The sequence below is a fragment of the Salmo salar genome, chromosome ssa01, assembly GCF_905237065.1.
Source record: "Salmo salar chromosome ssa01, Ssal_v3.1, whole genome shotgun sequence".
Lineage (NCBI taxonomy): Eukaryota > Metazoa > Chordata > Actinopteri > Salmoniformes > Salmonidae > Salmo > Salmo salar.
The window spans coordinates 17,654,165-17,675,483 of NC_059442.1; the positions used below are offsets into that span (position 1 = coordinate 17,654,165).

The 21,319-nt window shown below is 43.2% G+C and overlaps 2 protein-coding genes across 2 annotated transcripts; one reads left to right on the top strand and one right to left on the bottom strand.

The window, feature by feature from the left end:
- Nucleotides 1–80: 80 nt before the first annotated feature.
- tfb2m (transcription factor B2, mitochondrial) lies at nt 81–8,351 on the bottom strand. The gene is made up of 10 exons (XM_014141551.2): nt 8,171–8,351; nt 7,175–7,467; nt 5,379–5,568; nt 4,881–4,972; nt 4,617–4,770; nt 3,030–3,178; nt 2,853–2,942; nt 2,172–2,231; nt 1,744–1,892; nt 81–1,597 (listed from the first exon to the last, which is right to left on the bottom strand). The coding sequence occupies exons 2-10, from the start codon at nt 7,427–7,429 to the stop codon at nt 1,408–1,410; spliced, it is 1,329 nt and encodes a 442-aa protein (XP_013997026.1). The 5' UTR covers nt 7,430–7,467; nt 8,171–8,351; the 3' UTR covers nt 81–1,407.
- LOC106569909 (saccharopine dehydrogenase-like oxidoreductase) lies at nt 8,336–20,787 on the top strand. The gene is made up of 12 exons (XM_014141677.2): nt 8,336–8,963; nt 10,610–10,722; nt 16,766–16,846; nt 17,105–17,234; nt 17,317–17,366; nt 17,505–17,635; nt 17,727–17,844; nt 18,882–19,001; nt 19,085–19,141; nt 19,313–19,424; nt 19,541–19,622; nt 19,732–20,787. Exons 1-12 carry the CDS (start codon nt 8,765–8,767, stop codon nt 19,820–19,822), a joined length of 1,284 nt encoding a protein of 427 aa, XP_013997152.1. The 5' UTR covers nt 8,336–8,764; the 3' UTR covers nt 19,823–20,787.
- Nucleotides 20,788–21,319: the final 532 nt, after the last annotated feature.

Below are 21,319 nucleotides of genomic sequence, written 5' to 3' on the forward strand. Positions count from 1 at the left end.
TGCACAGACTCCCACAGTCATGATTTGCAACACACACCAATTATACATACATTTTAAATAAATTACCTTTGAAACAGTCGACCAGTATAATTCAAAACATTTATTTTGATAATTACATTTCCTCCAATGGTTATAGCATGAAATGATTCAATATGCTTTTTCATGTACTCTAATCACAAAATAACTATCTTTATCCAGCTGGAATGCTAAGGCATATGATGACAATCAGTGAATACAGAATGGCACTGACTGACCATGCGTGATTGAACATGGTCAGACATTTTAGTACTTACCATTTAGAAGAGGTCCTAATACCCCAAAACTGTACATATAATTGAATTAACTGTCAATACATGTAGACATGGTATGCATGTACACTAAAAAGTTACCAATACACAAAACAATTCAAGCGGTATTATCACATATTGCCTGGAAACCTGACATTGAATTTTATGTCGGGCAGAAACAACCGTTTGAATCAGGAACGTTTCCTCTCATGACCTCTACAAGCCAGAATGTTGAATAAAATGTCATTTGAATGTACTTTTCTTGTTGTCCATGCGGTTGGTCCTTTTGCAGGTAGGAATGTGAGACAATATATCCACAGGAAAGTATAATTCCATCAACTTTTCAAAGTGCTGCTATTGCTTCCAGATTTAGATCACCTGAAGCATGTCTACGTGCCAAGCTCGTGCACAGCTTCACACGGTTCTGCGCATGCTTCAGGTGATAGAAATCTCAACGCTCTACCAGTGCTTTGAAAAGTTGATGTAATTTCACTTTCCTGTGGATATATTGTCTCACATTCCTAACTCCAAAAGGACCAACCGGTAAAGTACTTTAAAATATTTTATTCATCATTCTGGCTTGTAGAGGTCATGTGAGGAAACTTCGTGATTCAAAACGCTCATTTCTGCCTGATGTAGTATTCAATGCAATTCAACATCAGGTTTTCAGGAAACACATACTAGTATGACCCAGTTAGTTTCATGTGCTGTATTAGCAAAAAGCCTACAGTATTAAAAACCCATGAATGACAGTGACAAAATGTGATTGAATGGTTTAAATACATCTTGACTCGTTATAACCTTGCTTTGCCAATAAAGTAACCATTCTGCTGCTACCCGTAACCAACCGTAAAGAAAACGTCCTATGAGGGTAGGATCGGCAGCCTTTCACCAGTCAACTCTTCGGCTCGACTGGACAGCACTCACATAGAGCTCAGTCCAAACACTGTTGCCCCTTTTAAAAGATCAAATACCAAACTCATCAGCTCAGGACAACCCTAAACCATGACATTGGGAGTGGTTCAACAGTCCAACAACTTGGGGGTTTAGGGTTATCTAGAATTGTAGCCTCGGACAGCCTGGCTGCACTACCCCTCCAATCCTAGTGGTGGCGCTGTCTCTATATCCAGCCCTCCTTCTGGGTGTTCTCCAGTACCTCCTCATACAGCCAGCTCTGGGTGAACTCCTGGGACTTATCCACCAGTTCAAACAGCTGTTTGTACTCCTCTGGGTAGACATGGCCCGTCAGTACATCCTCCTGCAACCCCATCTCCTTCAGCAGCTTAGGACCACTGTCTGGACTCCACATACTGGGAGAGAGAATGAGGGTGAGAAAGAGAGAGCAGACTAGATTATCAATGTGGCCAACAAGGATCATATTTAAGTTTGTACAGCACTCACTTGAAACGGTCTGTGCAAGATCGTGTATGTGTGTGTGTGCGCGTGTTCCACTCACTTGAGCCGGTCTAATAGCCGGGCCTTCCTCTTGGCCAAACATTGTTTGACCATCATGACCAGGGTGGCTGCATTGGAGGGGGTCAGCGAGGCAGAGAACAGGTCCTTGCGAGGTGTCATTCGCACCAGACACAGGTTGTCATTAGGAAGCTGGACGGAGGGGGAAACGACAGGGTTCAGACCTTGTGTGTGTTTTGTAATGGTTGTAGCTAGGCCGGTACAGCACGCTTTATAGAAGAGACTAACTCAATAGCAAAGATCATAAAATATAAAGCACACAGAAGAGCAGAACTAGCAGTTATCCAATATTTGTAACAAGTCTCCAATATGCAGTACATGACATATTGTCTTTCACTGTATATTCAAACACAGGAGGATCTGACAAAGTGAATGTTCCATTATGATGCTGGTAGAACAGTGCATCCTTACTCTGCTCTTTGGAATGGCCAGCTTGTACTTAGAAGAAGTCACAAACGATGCCCACGGCTCCTGAAAGAGAACACACAGAGAAAAGCGTCTGTTAGAAGAGACACTGTCAAACCTCTGTGACATCTGCTCTCACCGCTTATTTCCATTCCTCCAGTTCTACCTTTACTAACACACACACACACACACACCCTAATCATCCCACCAGGTATATCTACTTCTCTCCCCCTCCCGCTTATTTCCATTCCTCCAGTTCTACCTTTACTAACACACACACACACCCTAATCATCCCACCAGGTATATCTACTTCTCTCCCCCTCCCGCTTATTTCCATTCCTCCAGTTCTACCTTTACTAACTCACACACCCCCCAATCTTCCCACCAGGTATATCTACTTCTCTCCCCTCATTCCTCCAGTTCTACCTTTACTAACTCACACACCCCCCAATCTTCCCACCAGGTATATCTACTTCTCTCCCATTCCTCCAGTTCTACCTTTACTAACTCACACACCCCCCAATCTTCCCACCAGGTATATCTACTTCTCTCCCCCTCCCGCTTATTTCCATTCCTCCAGTTCTACCTTTACTAACTCACACACCCTAATCTTCCCACCAGGTATATCTACTTCTCTCCCCCTCCCGCTTATTTCCGGTCCTCCAGTTATAGCCCTTCCCTCTCACCTTGTGTAGCAGTTCGATGTGGCATGCCATCTGCCATAAAGCTCCAAACGCTCTGTAGTTCAACATGTCCCCTGGCTTAGCCATTAGTTTCTATGGGAGAGAAAGAACAAAACCATCCACACCATTGTTAAAACACTACTGCATTTCCTCTCAGTGAGTCTGTGTGCGTGCACTCACCAGGTATTCCTTCTCACTGATGAACATGTTGAGCTCTACTCGTCCGTAACGGTAGATAGAGAGCCGATCAAACAGAACATACAGTAGCTTCCACAGCTGACTCCTCTCAATGCGCTGGGGGAATATACCAACCACCTTCACTGGAACCTCTACACACACAGAGAGAGTTAATAAACACAGGATAGTTTGTTCTATTGTGGTCAGCACCTTTTCACCAGGTCAAATTCCTGGTATAGATTAGGGATGCAACGGTACAGTATGTTATCGAACCCTTCAGTACGCCCCCTATGGTTCAAGACGCACACATGAACCGCGGAATTATGGTATGCCTGTCCTTATCCAAAACGTGCTTATTGCGCTGCAGACTACACACACATTGTACATTCCGATCCACACGTGCCGCTTGGGGCCGTTAGGGGGCTCCTGAGGGCTGACAAACTTTACTCCACAACAATGTCTCAATGTGGCAACCGCAGTGACCGCAACCCCCTCCCCCTTAAACAACCAATGACGATTTGCAATGACGTCTCAGTAAGAAACCTCCCTAAAGGGGCCCCACAAAGAGATGGGAAACAAAAAACAAATATTCTCTCAGCTCCAACGTGACAATGGCGAGTGCTAGCAAGACCGAGAGAAGCACATTTTAAGAGGCACCGCCGTCTTTCAAATCCGCTGTGTGGAAACATTTTGGATTCAGTGTTCAATACGATGACGAGGGTAAGAAGACCGTAAACAAACAAAGTACAGTCTGCAAGCATTGCTTTGCCACTGTCGGCTACTTGAGTGGAAACACTAACATGATGTGTCATTTACGTGGCCATCACCCAGCCGTATCCCTTGCAGGTGGAGCTGGAGCAAGGAGAGTACACTCGTTAGCCAAAACACAATCTCTCACTGCTGCCTTCCAACAACAATTTGCGACAAATTCAGAAACTAAGAATTAACGAAAGCAGTGGGAGTATTCATAGCAGCCCTATTCGGTGGTTGACTCGGATTTTGTCACCTGAATTTTATTAGCCGTGTTCCAATTTACCCTCCCGCACACATTTCAGCAGCAAAGTAATTCCCAAACTCTATGACACAGAGAGAAATTGAAAAGGAATTGACACAGACACCGGATCTAGCTCTCTCCAGTGATAGTTGGACATCCAGAGCAACGCAAAGCTACCCCTCTCTGACGGTTCACCGTGTACCGGAAGCTACCTCTCTCTGACGGTTCACCGTGTACTAGATTGGGAGATGAAGAGCTACAGGTTGTCAAAGCTAAGAAGCACTTTTAATTTGAACGTTTTTCTCCCCTTGATTTCATACAGCAGAGACAGAAACCAGGCCTAGTCAGTCATGCTGCCATTTTTCTGAATGGAAAGTTTGATTTGTCTTTAGGCAAAAATAAAGAGTTCATTGTTTAAAGGGTGATGGGTTTTAATTTTTTTCTTAAATATAAAAAGGTACCGTTGCCAACAAAGCGTGATACATACCGAACCGTGGGCCCACTGTACCGTTGCATCCCTAGTATAGATGTACTTGGTGAATAAAGGGGAGTCTGATAATGTGTATTTGTACGTCTTTTCCCTGTGTGTGTCTCACCATCGGTCCAGTTTGCCTCTGATATGCCCAGGTCAGTGAACAGTTTGTCAGAGTACATGGCTGGAGGTCTCATGCTGCCTCTGCCCATAGGGTCCAGCTTGAAGAAATCACAATGGACCACCTCCAGCTGATCATCCAGAAGACACTCCAGAGCCTACACACACACACACACACACACACACACGAATGTTGGTACAATGAAGATGTGTAGACATGTAACTCTCCTACTGAAAACAACTCTGGCCCGAGGCTGGGTAGACTCACCTGCAGGTCAGGTAGGAAGGACTTGTCTCCCTCTAGCGTCACCACTCTCTGAGCTCCAGCATTCAGCAGAGTCCTAGTCAACACCCCTGGGCCTGAGACACACACACATTCTAATGAACACTCCCATTGTTACTGACCACACACACAAACCTCTCTCATTGTTACTTACAACACAAATCTGCTGCTGCTCTGTGTTATTATCTATGCATATAGTCACTTTAATAACTCTACCTACATGTACATATTACCTCAACTAACCGGTTGACACATTGACTCTGTACCGGTACCCCCCCGTATATAGCCTCGATATTGTTATTTTACTGCTGCTCTTTAATTATTTGTTACTTTTATTTCTTTTAGGTATTTTTCTTAAAACTGCATTGTTGGTTAAGGGCTTGTAAGTAAGCGTTTCACTGTAAGGTTGTATTCGGCTCACGTGACAAATAACATTTGATTTTAAGTCCCAAATGACATAGAACACACAGACGCAGCACGTACCTGGATTACATTCAAATATAGCGGCCTTGCTGTCCTCCAGGTCAGGTCCTAGGTGGTGAGTGACCAGTTTGGCCAGGGCTGGGTCTATGATGAACCTTCTGATGGTTCTACAGAGCTGAGCCCTCTGAGTGTTCTCCTCTACCTCCCCTAGGTCCAGGAAGTCATACCTGCCCAGCGGGCGACTCTGGTCCTAAACACACGACAGACACATCAACAAACATTCTCCTTTCATCTTCCCTACTTCAATGAACACTCCCCCCTCTTCCTTCATCGCTCCATCCAGCCTCAACCCAGGACTATGTCAACCCAGGACTGGCCACCACTGGCGTAATGCAGTTTCTCTGAACCCCCGCAAAGTCGCTGTTTGCTACCACCCAAATAAAAATGTTAACATGTCAGCCACTCACAAAGTATTAAGTATACTGCTCACTGTCCGTGGTGCTGAAATTGTGACATGCCTATGCGGCTGCATGTGTATTGAATTAATGATAGGCTTTCTGTGGTGCCAGGCTATGTCTAGCCTTGCTTTAGCTAACGGATCAATGTTTCTTGGTAGGCCTATTTGGTTGCCATTTTCTCAAGTTAAGCGTAACATTTCACAATTCTATACATAGGTGTTGCAATGCTGCCATTTTTTTAGTGCTGGCAATAATGTATTTACTTGTTCAGTAATTAAAAAGTTGGAAATTCAAACACTGCAGATTGTACCTGAACCTAATGTTTTTGCCACAACCTGTAGGTCGAGGTTGCTGGCCCAACTGTTTTCTATACCGAGTATTGGAAACTCTGGCACTTATATCCATTGCGCTGCACACTATTTCAACTCAGTTGATAAGGGACTCAGAGATAAGGGACTGTTGATATTGCAACCATACAACTCAAACCGAGAATTGTTATCCACTAAAGATGACAATCTGTTTGCATCTGCCTATTTATTGGCTGTCCAGTATTCAGACGACCTGTCCCCAGAGCATCCTATACAGGTAATCTTGTTCAATAACGTGCTGAGGCCAGCAATTAAGGAGAATGAGAGGCTCAATTAAAGATGCTTCAAATACAGCAGTTCTGCAACACCACTCTCTTCTGTTTCCCTGATGCTGCAAGTTACCACAGCCACAAAGTCAAAATTGTCTATCTCATTAAAATTCATGAAAACATTATTTGTGGTCTTGATTTAGGTTAGCCATAAGGTTAGCAGTGTGTTTAAGTTTAAAATCCAATTTCAAGAAGAGAAATTGTAGAAATCTGCTGGCTTTATGTCTGTGGCAACTAGTGACTACCAGTTTTGCCCCTAGAGGTCATACGTAGAACCATATCTGGATTGTGAACTCACATCACTTTAAATGTAAAAAAAAAATAAAGATATTTTAAACGTTAAGAGAAATTATACATTTGTCACGTCCCTAGTAAGTAGCATTAGGCTCTCGGTCTGATGTGCTTCTGAACACCTGAGTAAGCACCACTCAACGCACTGGCGCCGTTGTAGCCTTGACCACTTCATATGTTCACCGATATACTCATTCTTCCAATCAGTTGAATTTTTTCATTTCTCAAGACCTGAGGCACTTTTTCAGTCACATTCCTGTAGCCCAAGAAACACGTAGCTTCCTAGTTGATACGGAAGATAAAAAGATTTACACGGGCCCCCAGAGCTCGAGCACAACTGTTGTGCAAAACCAATAAGACATTGTTAACAAACACAAACCCAGTAGCTTTCCCACAGTTTTGAAACAACTGGTTTGCTGTTGTTATGGACACATTGTTACTTGTCCATAAAACACCACCGGTATCTCTACCTGGACAGAGACAGCCACAGCAGACAGGTTCCTGTGGGTCGGGGCTGAAGAGGGGGATGCCCGGTCTGTTCTAGCCTGTTGGGGCTGTGGCCGGCCGGGGCCGACGGAAAGCGAGTCCAGGCTGAAGGTCCGTCTCTGGAGCAGGACCCTGGGGCTACAGGGAGAGGCAGGCTGCTTCAAGGTGGGCCTAGCCCTGGGGTGGCAACATGCAGACCGCACCGCTACCACAAACAGTTTACTTGCCTGAGTGGACATGGCGGACAGATGACAAGAGGAGGGATGATGGTCACAACCTGTGAATGATGAAGAAGAAGCAGAGATTTGGAAGAGCTCTGAATAAGTGTCTATGGTTAACACTACATATTATTCTGGATGCAATAGTTTGGTTAGACACCACTCAATGGGAACTTAGTTTACTATTTTAGTTTACTACTAGTTTACTAGAAAAAAATTCATGATAGCCACAGTTGATGGGGACCAGCGTACTGTCAACAAAAACATGTCCGTGAAATACGACACTTTACAGAATGTGACTAGCTAGTTTACACTCAAGCCCGACACCACGTGTCTTGACATTATTTCTCAACGTTAAATTATGTTTATATACACTTGGTGATGTTGAGTGAATAATCTGATTTATCGTCGAATTGGATCGATAACTTTGGAAGTAAAGTAAGCTAGTTACTAACGTTATATCAAAAGCTGAGGTAGCCAGCTAGCTAACTTTAGCTAGGTAGTTAGCTACCTATATACAATGTTAGGTAGGTAGCTAGCTAGCTAGCTACATTAGATACCAACCTAAACGTTTATTTTAATGTTCTTCTGCCAAACAATTTTGGATATGGCTATCGGCCTGGATAGGTATCTAGCTTACACGTTCTGCTCTGCAACGCTACGTTTAGCAAGTAAGCTAGCTAGCTGGCTAACGTTAGAGATATATCTGGCAAGCTGATCATCAACAGCAAGTATGATACATTGCGTCAAAACTGGGCTTACTTTATCTCAGATAGATCGTCGTTTGTCCTGATGTTGATCTTATTTTAATCTAAAGACAGCTTCCATCTCCCAGAATATTGTAAAAATGCAGTGACATTGAACATGTTGACCCTCGTTGATTTCACAACGCACATATTACAGTGATGGTTTTACGTCACTAGCAAGCGACGACGCAAAATAAGAGATTGACAGCACAGAGAGCCAATCTTAATCAAAAATGTGTATAACCACGCCTACTTTTTGATCTCACCGTTTCAATTGGTTATTTTTTTATTCCTCCCTTTAATTGGTGTTTGTATTCTAATCGGGTGGTTAATGAGATCAAATAACATGTTTATAACAAATACAAAAATATGTCTTTAAACTAGCATAAATAAAACGCTTAGTTTGTGCATGTAGACTATTTGCATCACCGGTGTTTTGGTGATTAGATCATTGCGTCGACCGAGCAGCAAGCAGCAGCAAGCAGCAGCAGCGTCTACGGAAGTCACAGCTTTGCTATATGACTTGTACAAGCACGTTTCTTGTACGCTTATTCCCGTTTTCGCCGCTTGTGCTGTGTGTTTCCTTGAGTATAACTAGCTATTTGTAACTATGGCGAAGGTGGATACCTCCTCTAGCAGACCTTATCACATTATTATTTTCGGGGCTTCGGGTTTCACCGGGCAGTTCGTGGTTGAAGAGGTGGCCAGGATTGTGTCGGAGGGCCCGAATGGGACGCTGAAATGGGCTGTGGCTGGGAGAAGCAGACAGAAACTGGACAAAGTTCTAGAGCAGGCCGCCGGAGCCCTCGGTACGTAACGTTACTGGCCTCATTGACATGTAACCTTAGCAAACTAGCTAATACAGTTTGTTACACATTGAATTAGTTAAATCTGGATATGTCAAGACAGAGAGGATCTTTGGTCTAGTTAGCTGACTGACACCATTGTGCATTGTCATTGGATTTCACAGAGGGATTCAAGGAAGTTTGCTAGCTGGGTGTCACACTGTGTGTCTACTGTGTCGTGCCAGTGCCAGCCAGCAAACTCACCTGATCTAACTTGGAACAAGGAGTCACTGTATCAATTATAATTTAACCTTGTTTTGACCAAGGATGTTCTGCACTTGCATTGCACTCAGTATGCCATAGACTTCGAAAAAAATATAACTCAAGTGCACAGACATAAATGTATATATTAATTCCATTACTTTACTTTAGATGAGTGTGTATTGTTGTGAAATTGTTAGATATAACTGCACTGTTACAGCTAGAAACACGCATTTCCCTACACTCACAATAACATCTGCTAAACATGTGTATGTGACCAATAAAATTTCATTTGATTTAGTCACTTATGTGTTTCAGTAGTTGTGGTTGCTGGAAATATGTTGTTAGACCAGATAGCTTACACTCTACAAAGTTGCTCTACGCAACACTTAATACATTCAGTCTTAATTCAGTTTTTAATTAGTGAGTGGCTGGCTTGCCAGGAAAGGGATGGGTTCTAATAGGGTTGAGATTAGGAGAATGGAGCTGTTCTTGCTGCCCTCCTGGGATAGCCCTCGCCAACAGCTGATGGAAAATACCCCAACAGGGTTTTAGCCTCTACCTTCCCACCCCTGGCCTCAATGGTGACTCTGTCTACTGCTCTAAAGCCGTGGCCAGGTTGCCATTTTAGACACAATTGTCATGGGTTATATGGCAAAATAATACGCATTCTCAGGTACTTTAGAGAGTTCGTTTGGAATATGCAACAGACACAGCCTAGTTTGGCACTTGTGTACATTGTGACTGCATTGTTTTGTAGTCGTTCATCCGTCTACTGACCCCTTGTTTTTCCTCCATCATTGAGATTTCAATCAGGCAGTATTTTCCTATCTGTTATGGCTATGTCAAGTATATGGCACAGCATTCAGTGTGTGCATTCAGTGTGTGCATAACTTACAGCAGTTCATGTTTGGTAATTACAGTAGGCTAGTAGTGTACCGCATATAACTTATACTGGGGGCTAATGCAAAACTGCACAGGAAAGATAACTGTTCATGATACTCTTCAAAGGTACTTTATTGAACCAGAATAAAAAAGGCTGATTATATTAGGTTTTCTTTTAGTCCTCATTCAGACTAATTTTCCAAGAGGTGACACACTTTAACACTTAGAAATCTATCTGGACTAGATTGAAGGAAACAGTGACAGAGGCTTGGGGGTAAAAACAGATAGCAATGTTGTACTGTGAAGGATAGGCTACACATACAGAATTCAATTCAGGGATCTGCCAAACATGGGTCAGCCACACTGGCCCACCCAATTACATTTTGGTCACTGAGCTATTTTAAACCAGATCATTGTTGTACAATATATTGTAGTTTGTTCAACACATAATGAAGTGTGTTGTATTTGTAAATATGTTAATAATATAATGGTGAAATGACCGAGTCCTCTGCTGTGTATTTCAGGTAAGCCAGAGCTGAGGACCGCGGTGGAGGTCATTGTGGCTGATGTGGGAGAGCCTGATTCTCTGGCCGCCATGTGCAAACAGGCTGTTATTGTTCTCAACTGTGTGGGGCCAGTAAGTACTGACTGTGGAGATGCCACACAGCACACACACACACACACACACACATACTGTAAGTGCTGCAGAGACACAATGAGTGTGATTGTCAGAAATGAAGAAGGATATCAATGCTGCCTCTTCCATTGTTAGAATCCAGATATTAGTATGGAAGAGTGTTTTGATGTCAGACCTGATCTCCACTCTGCCCTCCTGTTGTGCCATGGGGCTGCAGAATGTGGTCTGATAGCAGTGAGGACATGACTTTGCAACTTGTGAAACGCCAGCAATGATGACGGTGGCGATCACCAGTGCACCTTGTACTGTATGTCAGCACGCATACGCACACGATTAGCCAGTCCAGAGGAAAAGGATACCTGTGACTGTAACATGAGGTGGCATAGTCCAGTATGTATATATGTGTGTGTTCATACACACACATTAAATATTTTTTTCTCTCAAACTACACACAATACCCCATAATGATGAAGCAAAAACAAGTTGTTAGAAATGTTTGCAAATGTATAAAAAAAAAAACTGAAATATACATTTACATACGTATTCAGACCCTTTACTCAGGACTTTGTTGAAGCACCTTTGACAGCAATTACAGCCTCGAGTCTTCTTGGGTATCACGCTACAAGCGTGGCGCACCTGTATTTGGGGAGTTTCTTCCATTGAGCTCTGTCAGGTTGGATGGGAAGTGTTGCTGCACAGCTATTTTCAGGTCTCTCCAGAGATGTTCGATTGGGTTCAAGTCCAGGCTCTGGCTGGGACATTCAGAGACTTGTCCCGAAGCCACTCCTGTGTTGTCGTGGCTGTGTGCCTAAGGTTGTTGTCCTGTTATAAGGTAAACCTTCACCCCGTCCTGAGTGCTCTGGAGCAGATTTTCATCAAGGATCTCTCTATACTTTGCTCCATTCATCTTTACCTCGATCCTGACTAGTCTCCCAGTCCCTGCTGCTGAAAACATCCCCACAGCATGATGCTGCCACCACCATACTTCACCGTAGGGATGGTGCCAGGTTTCCTCCAGACTTGATGCTTGGCATTGAGGCCAAAGAGTTCAATCTGTTTCTCATGGTCAGAGTCCTTTAGGTGCCTTTTAGCAAACTCCATGCAGGCTGTCATGTGCCTTTTATTGAGGAGTGGCTTCTGTCTGGCCACTCTACCATAAAGGCCTAATTGGTGGAGTGCTGCAGAGATGGTTGTCCTTCTGCAAGGCTCCCCATCTCTGCAGAGGAACTCTGAAGCTCTGTCAGAGTGAACATCGCGTTCTTGGTCACCTCCCTGACCAAGGCCCTTCTCCCCCGATTGCTCAGTTTGGCAGAGCACCCAGCTCTAAGAAGAGTCTTGGTGGTTCCAAACATCTTTCATTTAAAAATGATGTAGGCCACTGTGTTCTTGTGGACCTTCAATGCTGCAGATATTTTCTAGTACCCTTCCCCTGACGTGTGCCTCAGCATAATCCTGTCTAGGAGCTCTACGGACAATTCCTTCGACCTCATGGCTCGGTCTTTGCTCTGACATGCACTGTCAACTGTGGGACCTTCATATAGACAGGTGTGAGCCTTTTCAAATCATGTCCAATCAATTGAATTTACCACAGGTGAACTCTAATCAAGTTGTAGGAACACCTCAAGGATGATCAATGGAAACAGGATGCACCTGAGCTCAATTAAGTCTCATAGCAGAGGGTCTGAATACTTATGTAAATAAGTTATTTGTTTTTAAAAAAAATGTAAAACATGTTTTTGCTTTGTTATTATAGGGTATTGTGTGTAGATTGAGGAAAAACAATTTAATCAATTTTAGAATAAGGCTGTAATGTTACAACATGTGGAAAAAGTCAATGGGTCTGAACTTTCTGAATTGTTTTTATTTGTATTTTACCTTTTTATTTAACTAGGCAAGTCAGTTAGGAACAAATTCTTATTTTCAATGATGGCCTAGGAACAGTGGGTTAACTGCCTTGTTCAGGGGCAGAATGACATATTTTTATCTTGTCAGCTCAGGGATTTGATCTTGAATCCTTTCAGTTACAGGCCAACGCTCTAACCACTAGGGTGTGTGTGTGGTTTAGGAATGTCCTTGTTTTTGAAAGAAAAACACTTTTTTTTTGTTGTCCATTTTTAAAATAACATCAAATTGATCAGAATTACAGTGTAGACATTGTTAATGTTGTAAATTACTTATTGTAGTTGGAAATGGCAGATTCTTTAAAATGGAAAATCTACATAGGTGTACAGAGGCCCATTATCAGCAACCATCACTCCTGTGTTCCAATGGCAAGTTGTTAGCTAATCCAAGTTTATAATTTTAAAAGGCTAATTGATCATTAGAAAACCCTTTTGCAATTATGTTAGCACAGCTGAAAAATGTTGTACTGATTTAAAGAAGCAATAAAACTGGCCTTCTTTAGACTAGTTGAGTATCTGGAGCATCAGCATTTGTGGGTTTGATTACAGGCTCAAAATGGCAAGAAACAAAGCACTTTCTTCTGAAACTCCTCAGTCTATTCTTCTGAGAAATGAAGGATATTCCATGCGAGAAATTGCCAAGAAACGGAAGATCTCGTACAACGCTGTGTACTATTCCCTTCACAGAGCAGCACAAACTGGCTCTAGCCAGAATAGAAAGGGGAGTGGGAGGCCCCGGTGCACAACTGAGCAAGAGGACAAGTACATTAGAGTGTCTAGTTTGAGAAACAGATGCCTCACAAGTCCTCAACTGGTAGCTTCATTAAATAGTACCAGCAAAACACCAGTCTCAACGTCAACAGTGAAGAGGCGACTCCGGGATGCTGGACTTCTAGGCAGAATTGCAAAGAAAAAGCCATATCTCAGACTGGCCAATAAAAATAAAAGATTAAGATGGGCAAAAGAACACAGACACTGGACAGAGGAAGATTGGAAAAAAAGTGTTATGGACAGATGAAATTTGAGGTGCACAAGGAAGAACATTCGTGAGACGCAGAAAAAATGACAAGATGCTGGAGGAGTGCTTGACGCCATCTGTCTAGCTTGGTGGAGGCAATGTGATTGTCTGGGGGTGCTTTGGTGTTGGTAAAGTGGGATATTTGTACAGGGTAAAAGGGATCTTGAAGAAGGAAGGCTCCATTTTGCAACGCCATGCCATACCCTGAGGATGGTGCTTAATTGGAGCCAATCTCCTCTTATAACAGGACAATGACCCAAAGCACAGCTCTAAACTATGCAATAACTATTTAGGGAAGAAGCAGTCAGCTAGTTTTCTGTCTATAATGGAGTGGCCAGCACAGTCACCGGATCTCAACCCTATTGAGCAGTTGTGGGAGCAGCTTGACCGTATGGTACGTAAGTGCCCATCAAGCCAATCCAACTTGTGGGAGTTGCTTCAGGAAGCATGGGGGGGGAAATCTCTTCAGTTTACCTCAACAAATTGACAACTAGAATGCCAAAGGTCTGCAAGGCTGTAATTGCTGCAAATGGAGGATTCTTTTTTTTTTTACAAAAGCAAAATTTGAAGGACACAATTATGATTTCAATTAAAAATCATTATTTATAACCTTGTCAGCGTCTTCACTATATTTCCTATTCATTTTCCAACTAATTTAATGTATGTTTTCATGGAAAACAAGGACATTTCTAAGTTACCACAAACTTTTGTGTGTGTGTGTGTACAGTTGAAGTCAGAAGTTTACATAAACCTTAGCCAAATACATTTAAACTCCTTTTTCACAATTCCTGACATTTAGTCCTAGTAAAAATTCCATGTCTTAGGTCAGTTAGGATCACCACTTTATTTTAAGAATGTGAAATGTCAGAATAATTGTAGAGCGAATTTTTTATTTCTTTCATCACATTCCCAGTGGGTCAGAAGTTTACATACACTCAATTAGCATTTGGTAGCTTTGCCTTTAAATTGTTTAACTTGGGTCAAACATTTCAGATAGCCATCCACAAGCGTCCCACAATAAGTTGGGTGAATTTTGTCCCATTCCTCCTGACAGAGCTGGTGTAACTGAGTCAGGTTTGTAGGCCTCCTTGCTCGCACGCTTTTTCAGTTCTTCCCACAGATTTTCTATGGGATTGAGGTCAGGGCTTTGTGATGGCCACTCCAATACCTTGACTTTGTTGTCCTTAAGCCATTTTGCCACAACTTTGGAAGTATGCTTGGGGTCATTGTCCATTTGGAAGACCCATTTGCGACCAAGCTTTAACTTCCTGACTGATGTCTTGAGATGTTGCTTCAACTTATCCACATAATTTTCCTTCCTCATGATACCATCTATTTTGTGAAGTGCACCAGTCCCTCCTGCAGCAAAGCACCCCCACGACATGATGCTGCCACCCCGTACTTCACGGTTGGGATGGTGTTCTTTGGCTTGCAAGCATCCCCCTTTTTCCTCCAAACATAATGATGGTCATTATGGCAAAACCGTTCTATTTTTGTTTCATCAGACCAGAGGACATTTCTCCAAAAGTACGATCTTTGTCCCCATGTGCAGTTGCAATCTGTAGTCTGGCTTTTTTATGGCAATTTTGGAGCAGTGGCTTCTTCCTTGCTGAGCGGTCTCTCAGGTTATGTCGATATAGGACTCGTTTTACTGTGGATATAGACACTTTTTTGTACCTGTTTCCAACAATTGTTGGGAAAATGCAGATGTCCTAACCGACTTGCCAAAACTATAGTTTGTTAACCTCTCTGGGATCATTTGGGACGTGAGCGTCCCACCTCGCCAACAGCGATTATGTTAGGTCAGCACCTTGCCACAGAATACCATACAACCATTTTCCAAAGAAGGAGCGGTGTCAAAAAATAGCGTTAAAATTAATCACTAACTTTTGATCTTCATCTGATGGCACTCCCAGGACTCCATGTTAGACGACAAATGTGTGTTTTGTTCGATAAAGTTAATCTTTATGTCCAAAAACCTCATTTGAAATTGGCATGTTATGTTCAGAAATGCATTGTCTCAAACAAACATCCGGTGAAATTGCAGAGAGCCACATCAAATTGCATAAATAGTCATCATAAACATTGATGAAAGATACAAGTGTTACACATAAGATTAAAGATAAACTTCTTGTTAATCCAGCCGTTGTGTCCGATTTCAGAAAGGCTTTACGGCGAAAGCACACCTTGCGATTATGTTAGGTCAGTGCCTAGCCACACAAAACCATACAGCCATTTTCCAACCAAGGAGAGGTGTCACAAAAGTCAGAAATAGTGTTAAAATGAATCACTTACCTTTGATCTTCATCTGATGGCACTCCCAGGTCTCCATGTAAGACAATAAATGTTTGTTTTGTTCGATAAAGACCTCCTTTTTGTTCACGTTTTAGTCCAGTAACCCAAATGCACAAAGTCAAAGTTCCATTAAAGTTCTTAGAAACATGTCAAACGATGTATATAATCAATCTTTAGGATGTTTTTATCATAAATCTTCAATAATATTCCAACCGGACAATTCCCTTGTCATTAGAAGGGAAAGAGAACGAGCGTCGCACTCACGGCCATGCGCGAGACTAAACCAATGTCTTTCAGCTTGACCACTTGTTGAAACAGCTCTTATTCGATCCCCTTTCACAATACAAGCCTGAAACAACTTCTAAAGACTTGACTTCTACTGGAAGCCTTAAGAAGTGCAAGCTGACCCCACAGACACAGGATATTGGATAGGCAATCACTTTAAAAAAAAAAATACAAACCTCAGATTTCCCACTTCCTGGTTGGATTTTTCTCAGGTTTTTGCCTGCCATATGAGTTCTGCTATACTCAGACATTATTTTAACAGTTTTGGAAACTTTAGTGTTTTCTATCCAAATCTAGGATATGCATATCCTGGCTTCTGGGCATGAGTAACAGACAATTTACTCTGGGCACGCTTTTCATCCAAGCTGCCCCCTATCCCAATGAAGTTAACAAGAAATTTGTGGAATGGTTGAAAAACAAGTTTTAATGACTACAACCTAAGTGTATGTAAACTTCCGACTTCAACTAAGAGTTTTTGCTGTAGTAACAAACACCACCACCTTAGTGAGGTGTCATATTTTACATGATAATGCTGTGTGTGTAGTACAGGTTCTGGGGTGAGCCTGTGGTGAAGGCATGCGTGGAGAACAGCGCGCACTGCATTGACATCTGTGGGGAACCCCAGGTAAGACAACGCAACAACAAAGTCACCAGGCCTCAACCCCTAATCAACCCTCTACACCCTATCACTCCCGTAGACCAGACAGGGCTTGATAGGTAGAAACAATATCTCACACACACCATTAAGTTAAATGGGAAGGTTGCTGGACACCATGCTGTCCTCTTAAATATTTCAGCCTACCCTGCCTGTTTTCTCTTCAACATCAATAAAATCACATGCTCAACCACTGCAACAGCCCAATACAGAGGTGTGTTTGTGTAGTTCCTAGAGAGTATGCAGTTGAATTACAACAGCCAGGCAGCTGATAAAGGAGTGTACATCGTGGGGGCTTGTGGCTTTGACTCCATACCTGCAGACATGGGAGTCCTCTACACCAGGGAACAATTCAAAGGTGTGTTTGTGTTAGTTTACTTTATCTGTATGTGTGTGCTCTCCATTGGGTGTTTGTCACATTTGTGTGTCTCTCGCCACAGGGACACTTACAGCTGTGGAGAGCTTCCTGACAGCTAGCACAGGACCTGAGGTAAGACTCCATTACCCATAAACCCTCACACTGCCCCTGCCTCATCCTTGTAATCCCTGCTTCATCCTTGTAACATTATTAGGTACAATCTTGATTAAAGAATGTTTGTTGATATTCGGTTGTCTCTCTCTGTCTCAGGGTGGATCTATCAATGACGGGACATGGAAGTCGGCCATCTATGGTTTTGCTGACAGCGGAAAGCTGCGGAGCCTCAGGAAGAAGTTTGGACACAAACCTCTCCCTGTGGTGGGCTCAAAGATCAAACGCAGGTACAGGGACCTGTGTGTGTTTGTGTGTTTGCTCGTGCATCTGTGTGCATGTTGGATAACGTTACTTTCTATTGTTTGTTTGTGTGAATAGGAGTGCCCTGTTCTATAGTAATGAGGTTCAGCAGTATGCAGTCCCGTTCATGGGAGCTGACCCCTCGGTGGTGAAGAGATCTCAACGCTTTCTCCTGGAGGAACACCAGGAAACACCTGTATGTCACACAAATACACTACATACACGCACGCACCGATCAATGTGTATTCTTGATGTCATGAGCACAGTGCCATTTTGTGTTGTGGCTCTAATGTTCAAACTTAGTTTTGAAATGGAATGTATCCTAATAAATGCTAGTGTGGATAGGATATCAGAGTAATGACTTGAATACTGTGTGCTACAAACTTTGTTACAAGGGATAATTGAGTACATTTTGTTTATGTAAGCCTTATTTATGTTTAACATTTGTAAGGATGAGACATGGGGCCTGTTGAGGAAAAGTCCATGTTTAAGAACCTCGCCTAAATACCAAATCCCCCTCTCGCCCCTCCATTTGCACGTTCCCGCGAGCCTCTGTCCTATGCACAACCATGCCAAAGCTTAGGGAGTGAAAATTGAGGGTGTAGAGCACGTGTCAAACTCATTCCAGAGGCACGAGTGTCTGCGTGTTTTCTCCTCCCTTGTACTTGATTGATGAATTAAGGTCACTAATTAGTAAGGAACTCCCCTCACCTGGTTGTCTAGGTCTTAATTGAAAGGAAAAAACTAAAACACACAGACACTCCACCCTCTGTGAAATGAGTTTGACACACATGGTGTGTAGGGGCTAATTTAACCTTCCGATAGTCACTTCAGCCAGGCCATCAAGGTTGTCGTCTCAAGAGCAAAGTGCACCGCGATATGTTTGGATTTGTGCAATTTAATACAAAAGAATGGAGAGGGGTGCCTAATTATGTCACATACATTTGTTTGTCTAATTTCAAGGCTTGACAAAAGTAACAAATGAAATGCCTCCCAAATTAAAAGTTTAACTATTTTATATCTTGTAAAACAACAGGGAATTTCATGCTGTTTTATTTTTTAATTGAACGATTGTGTCCAGTCATTGGTTTATTGATCCCCTCGCCACTCTCTGGAATTCACCCTCTGAGTTTTGTCAGCAACATGTGACAATGGAGGGCCCTTCCCAGTGAGTTGGTAGGGACAAGTGGGTGGTTTGGGAGAGACCTCTGTTTGACCTTTGTCTGACCCCAGGTCCAGTATGGTGCATATGCAGGAGTAGGAGGTGTGGCCAACATCGTCAAGATGCTATTCGCCGGGATGATGTTCTGGTTCCTGGTCAAATTCGACTTTGGACGAAACCTGCTGATTAAGGTGAACTAGGACACACTGACAGACACATTGTTATAGACACACACACGGAAAACCTAAAACCTGTCTTTCTCTTCTGTATTTAGTTTCCAGAGTTTTTCTCCTTTGGTTTCTTCTCCAAGGATGGACCAACCAGAAAGCAGGTACAGTTTTTGCATCTCTTGAGAGATGTGTATTGTTAAAATGTATGAGTAACATCTACCTGTATGTTGAACTTTAATTTGTTTGTGAAATTGACATTGATTGGTGTGTTTGTCACTCAGCTGGAGGTTGGTCCTTCTAGTCAATGATTGGTGTGTTTGTGTGTGTCTCAGATGGAGGGTTCATCCTTCCAGTTTGCGTTCTATGGAGAGGGCTACACTGAGGGACAGGACCCCAGCCAGGGACGACCCAACGCTAAGATCCGCACACTAGTCCAAGGACCAGGTACTTAAATACACACCCACACAAACACACTAGTCCAAGGACTATTTATTAACCCCTACTCCACCTAACCTGCGGCCGCTGCTGGGTTGAACACAATGCTTCTCTCCCTGTTTCAGAGGCAGGCTATGTGGCCACGCCCATCGCCATGGTACAGGCTGCCATCACCATCCTGAACGAACCCACAGCCCTCCCCAAGAAGTGAGTCACACACACACACACACACACACACACGCATACAACCAGGGTACTGTATTACATGCATTTTCTTTCCCTCTCTCCCGTTCTGTCGCTCTGTTTCTCTCTTTAGGGGTGGTGTGTACACCCCAGGAGCAGCTTTTGCCAGAACAACGCTGGTGGAGCGCCTCAACAAACATGGCATCCAGTTCTCTGTCATATAATGTGTGACCTCTTCTGACCTGACCCCTGACCCCAGGTCATCAGTATTGGCACTTCACTGGTGTTCTCACTAGATGGTCATGCTGCAAAGAGAAAATTGGCTATATCAGCAACATCTTAATTAGGGTTAGGCTGAAGGTTAGATTTCTCCTTCCTTCTAACTTTGCAGCATGGCCCGATAATGACCACCCTCTGTCTGACTGGGACTGTAGAGTCTTTTAAGAGACCGTTACTTTATTGTCAAATAATGTGGCCTCGGCTTTAATAAACTCGCCAGCGGTAGTGCAGTTTGTGTAGAGTAGGATACAAATGCCTCTTCTCCCCTGTGTGTGGGGTGGGTGTTCCATGCCTGTGTGTGTGGGGTGGGTGTTCCATGCCTGTGTGTGTGGGGTGGGTGTTCCATGCCTGTGTGTGTGGGGTGGGTGTTCCATGCCTGTGTGTGTGGGGTGGGTGTTCCATGCCTGTGTGTGTGGGGTGGGTGTTCCATGCCTGTGCGTTTCATGCCCGTGCATGTGTTTTTCTTTCTCAATAAAAAGCCTGACTGCATTGTTATGGATGTTCCGGTAAGTTCTATGTCCTTTCTCTGTTCAATACCTGTTTAATTTTCAAGCACATCGTCAGAAACCTACCTTGTTTCAAGAGAATCAGCACTTATGAACGGTTTCAGAAGTTCTTCCTTTGTGAACCATAGTGTGCCGTAATCAAACATCGTTTTGCTGGATCTGTTTTTAAGGAATGTGCAGCAACATTACTTACCTGAGATCGACAAAGCAGTGCTTGCTGCTTGTAAGAAATAGGTGTTTGAGTTCAAAACACAGAAAGATGGAGTGAGGTGTCTTCTCTGTGTTTCACGTGTGTGTGTGTGTGTGTGTGTTGGGGAAGGTTTTGTCCTTGTTCTGTTTGCCTGCTAGGGCTATAGTTCTTCTCTACCTGGCCAAATAAAACCAAGACTACTGAAGTCAACCAACCTTGTGTCTGAGTCCTGACTTCACCAGTAAGGGTTTAGTTACACAGAAAATATCAGAAGGCCTGGTCTGACAACTCTTGTCCAGGAGGAGGGGCAGTATGCCTACCTATTCTGTCTACAATATCTACAATTGTTTCAAGTCTACTGTGCATGTAGTACCTTGGCACTAAGGGCAAAAAGTTGTTTTCAGACCTGTCTGTCCAGTTGTAACCTCCCATGTATTATTAATTAAGGTGGTTTTCTGATGTGTCATCCAAATGAACATGTGCTTCCTGTGCAAACTTAGACGGCTGAATGATGATCTGTTTTACAGATGTTTTATTAAGCCTGTCTTAACATTTAGTGAAGTTGCCTGGTTTTGCTCCCTCGTGGGCAAGTCAGAATTCCCAGGACTACAGAGGTGTGCAGGTCAGTGGTACAATTGTAGGGAAGGCCCAAAAGGCTGTGAGACATTTACAAAGATTGCACACGTTAGAGGGTAAAAACAATCATTTTGGATCTCAAACACCCACTGGACAATGAATATGCAGTA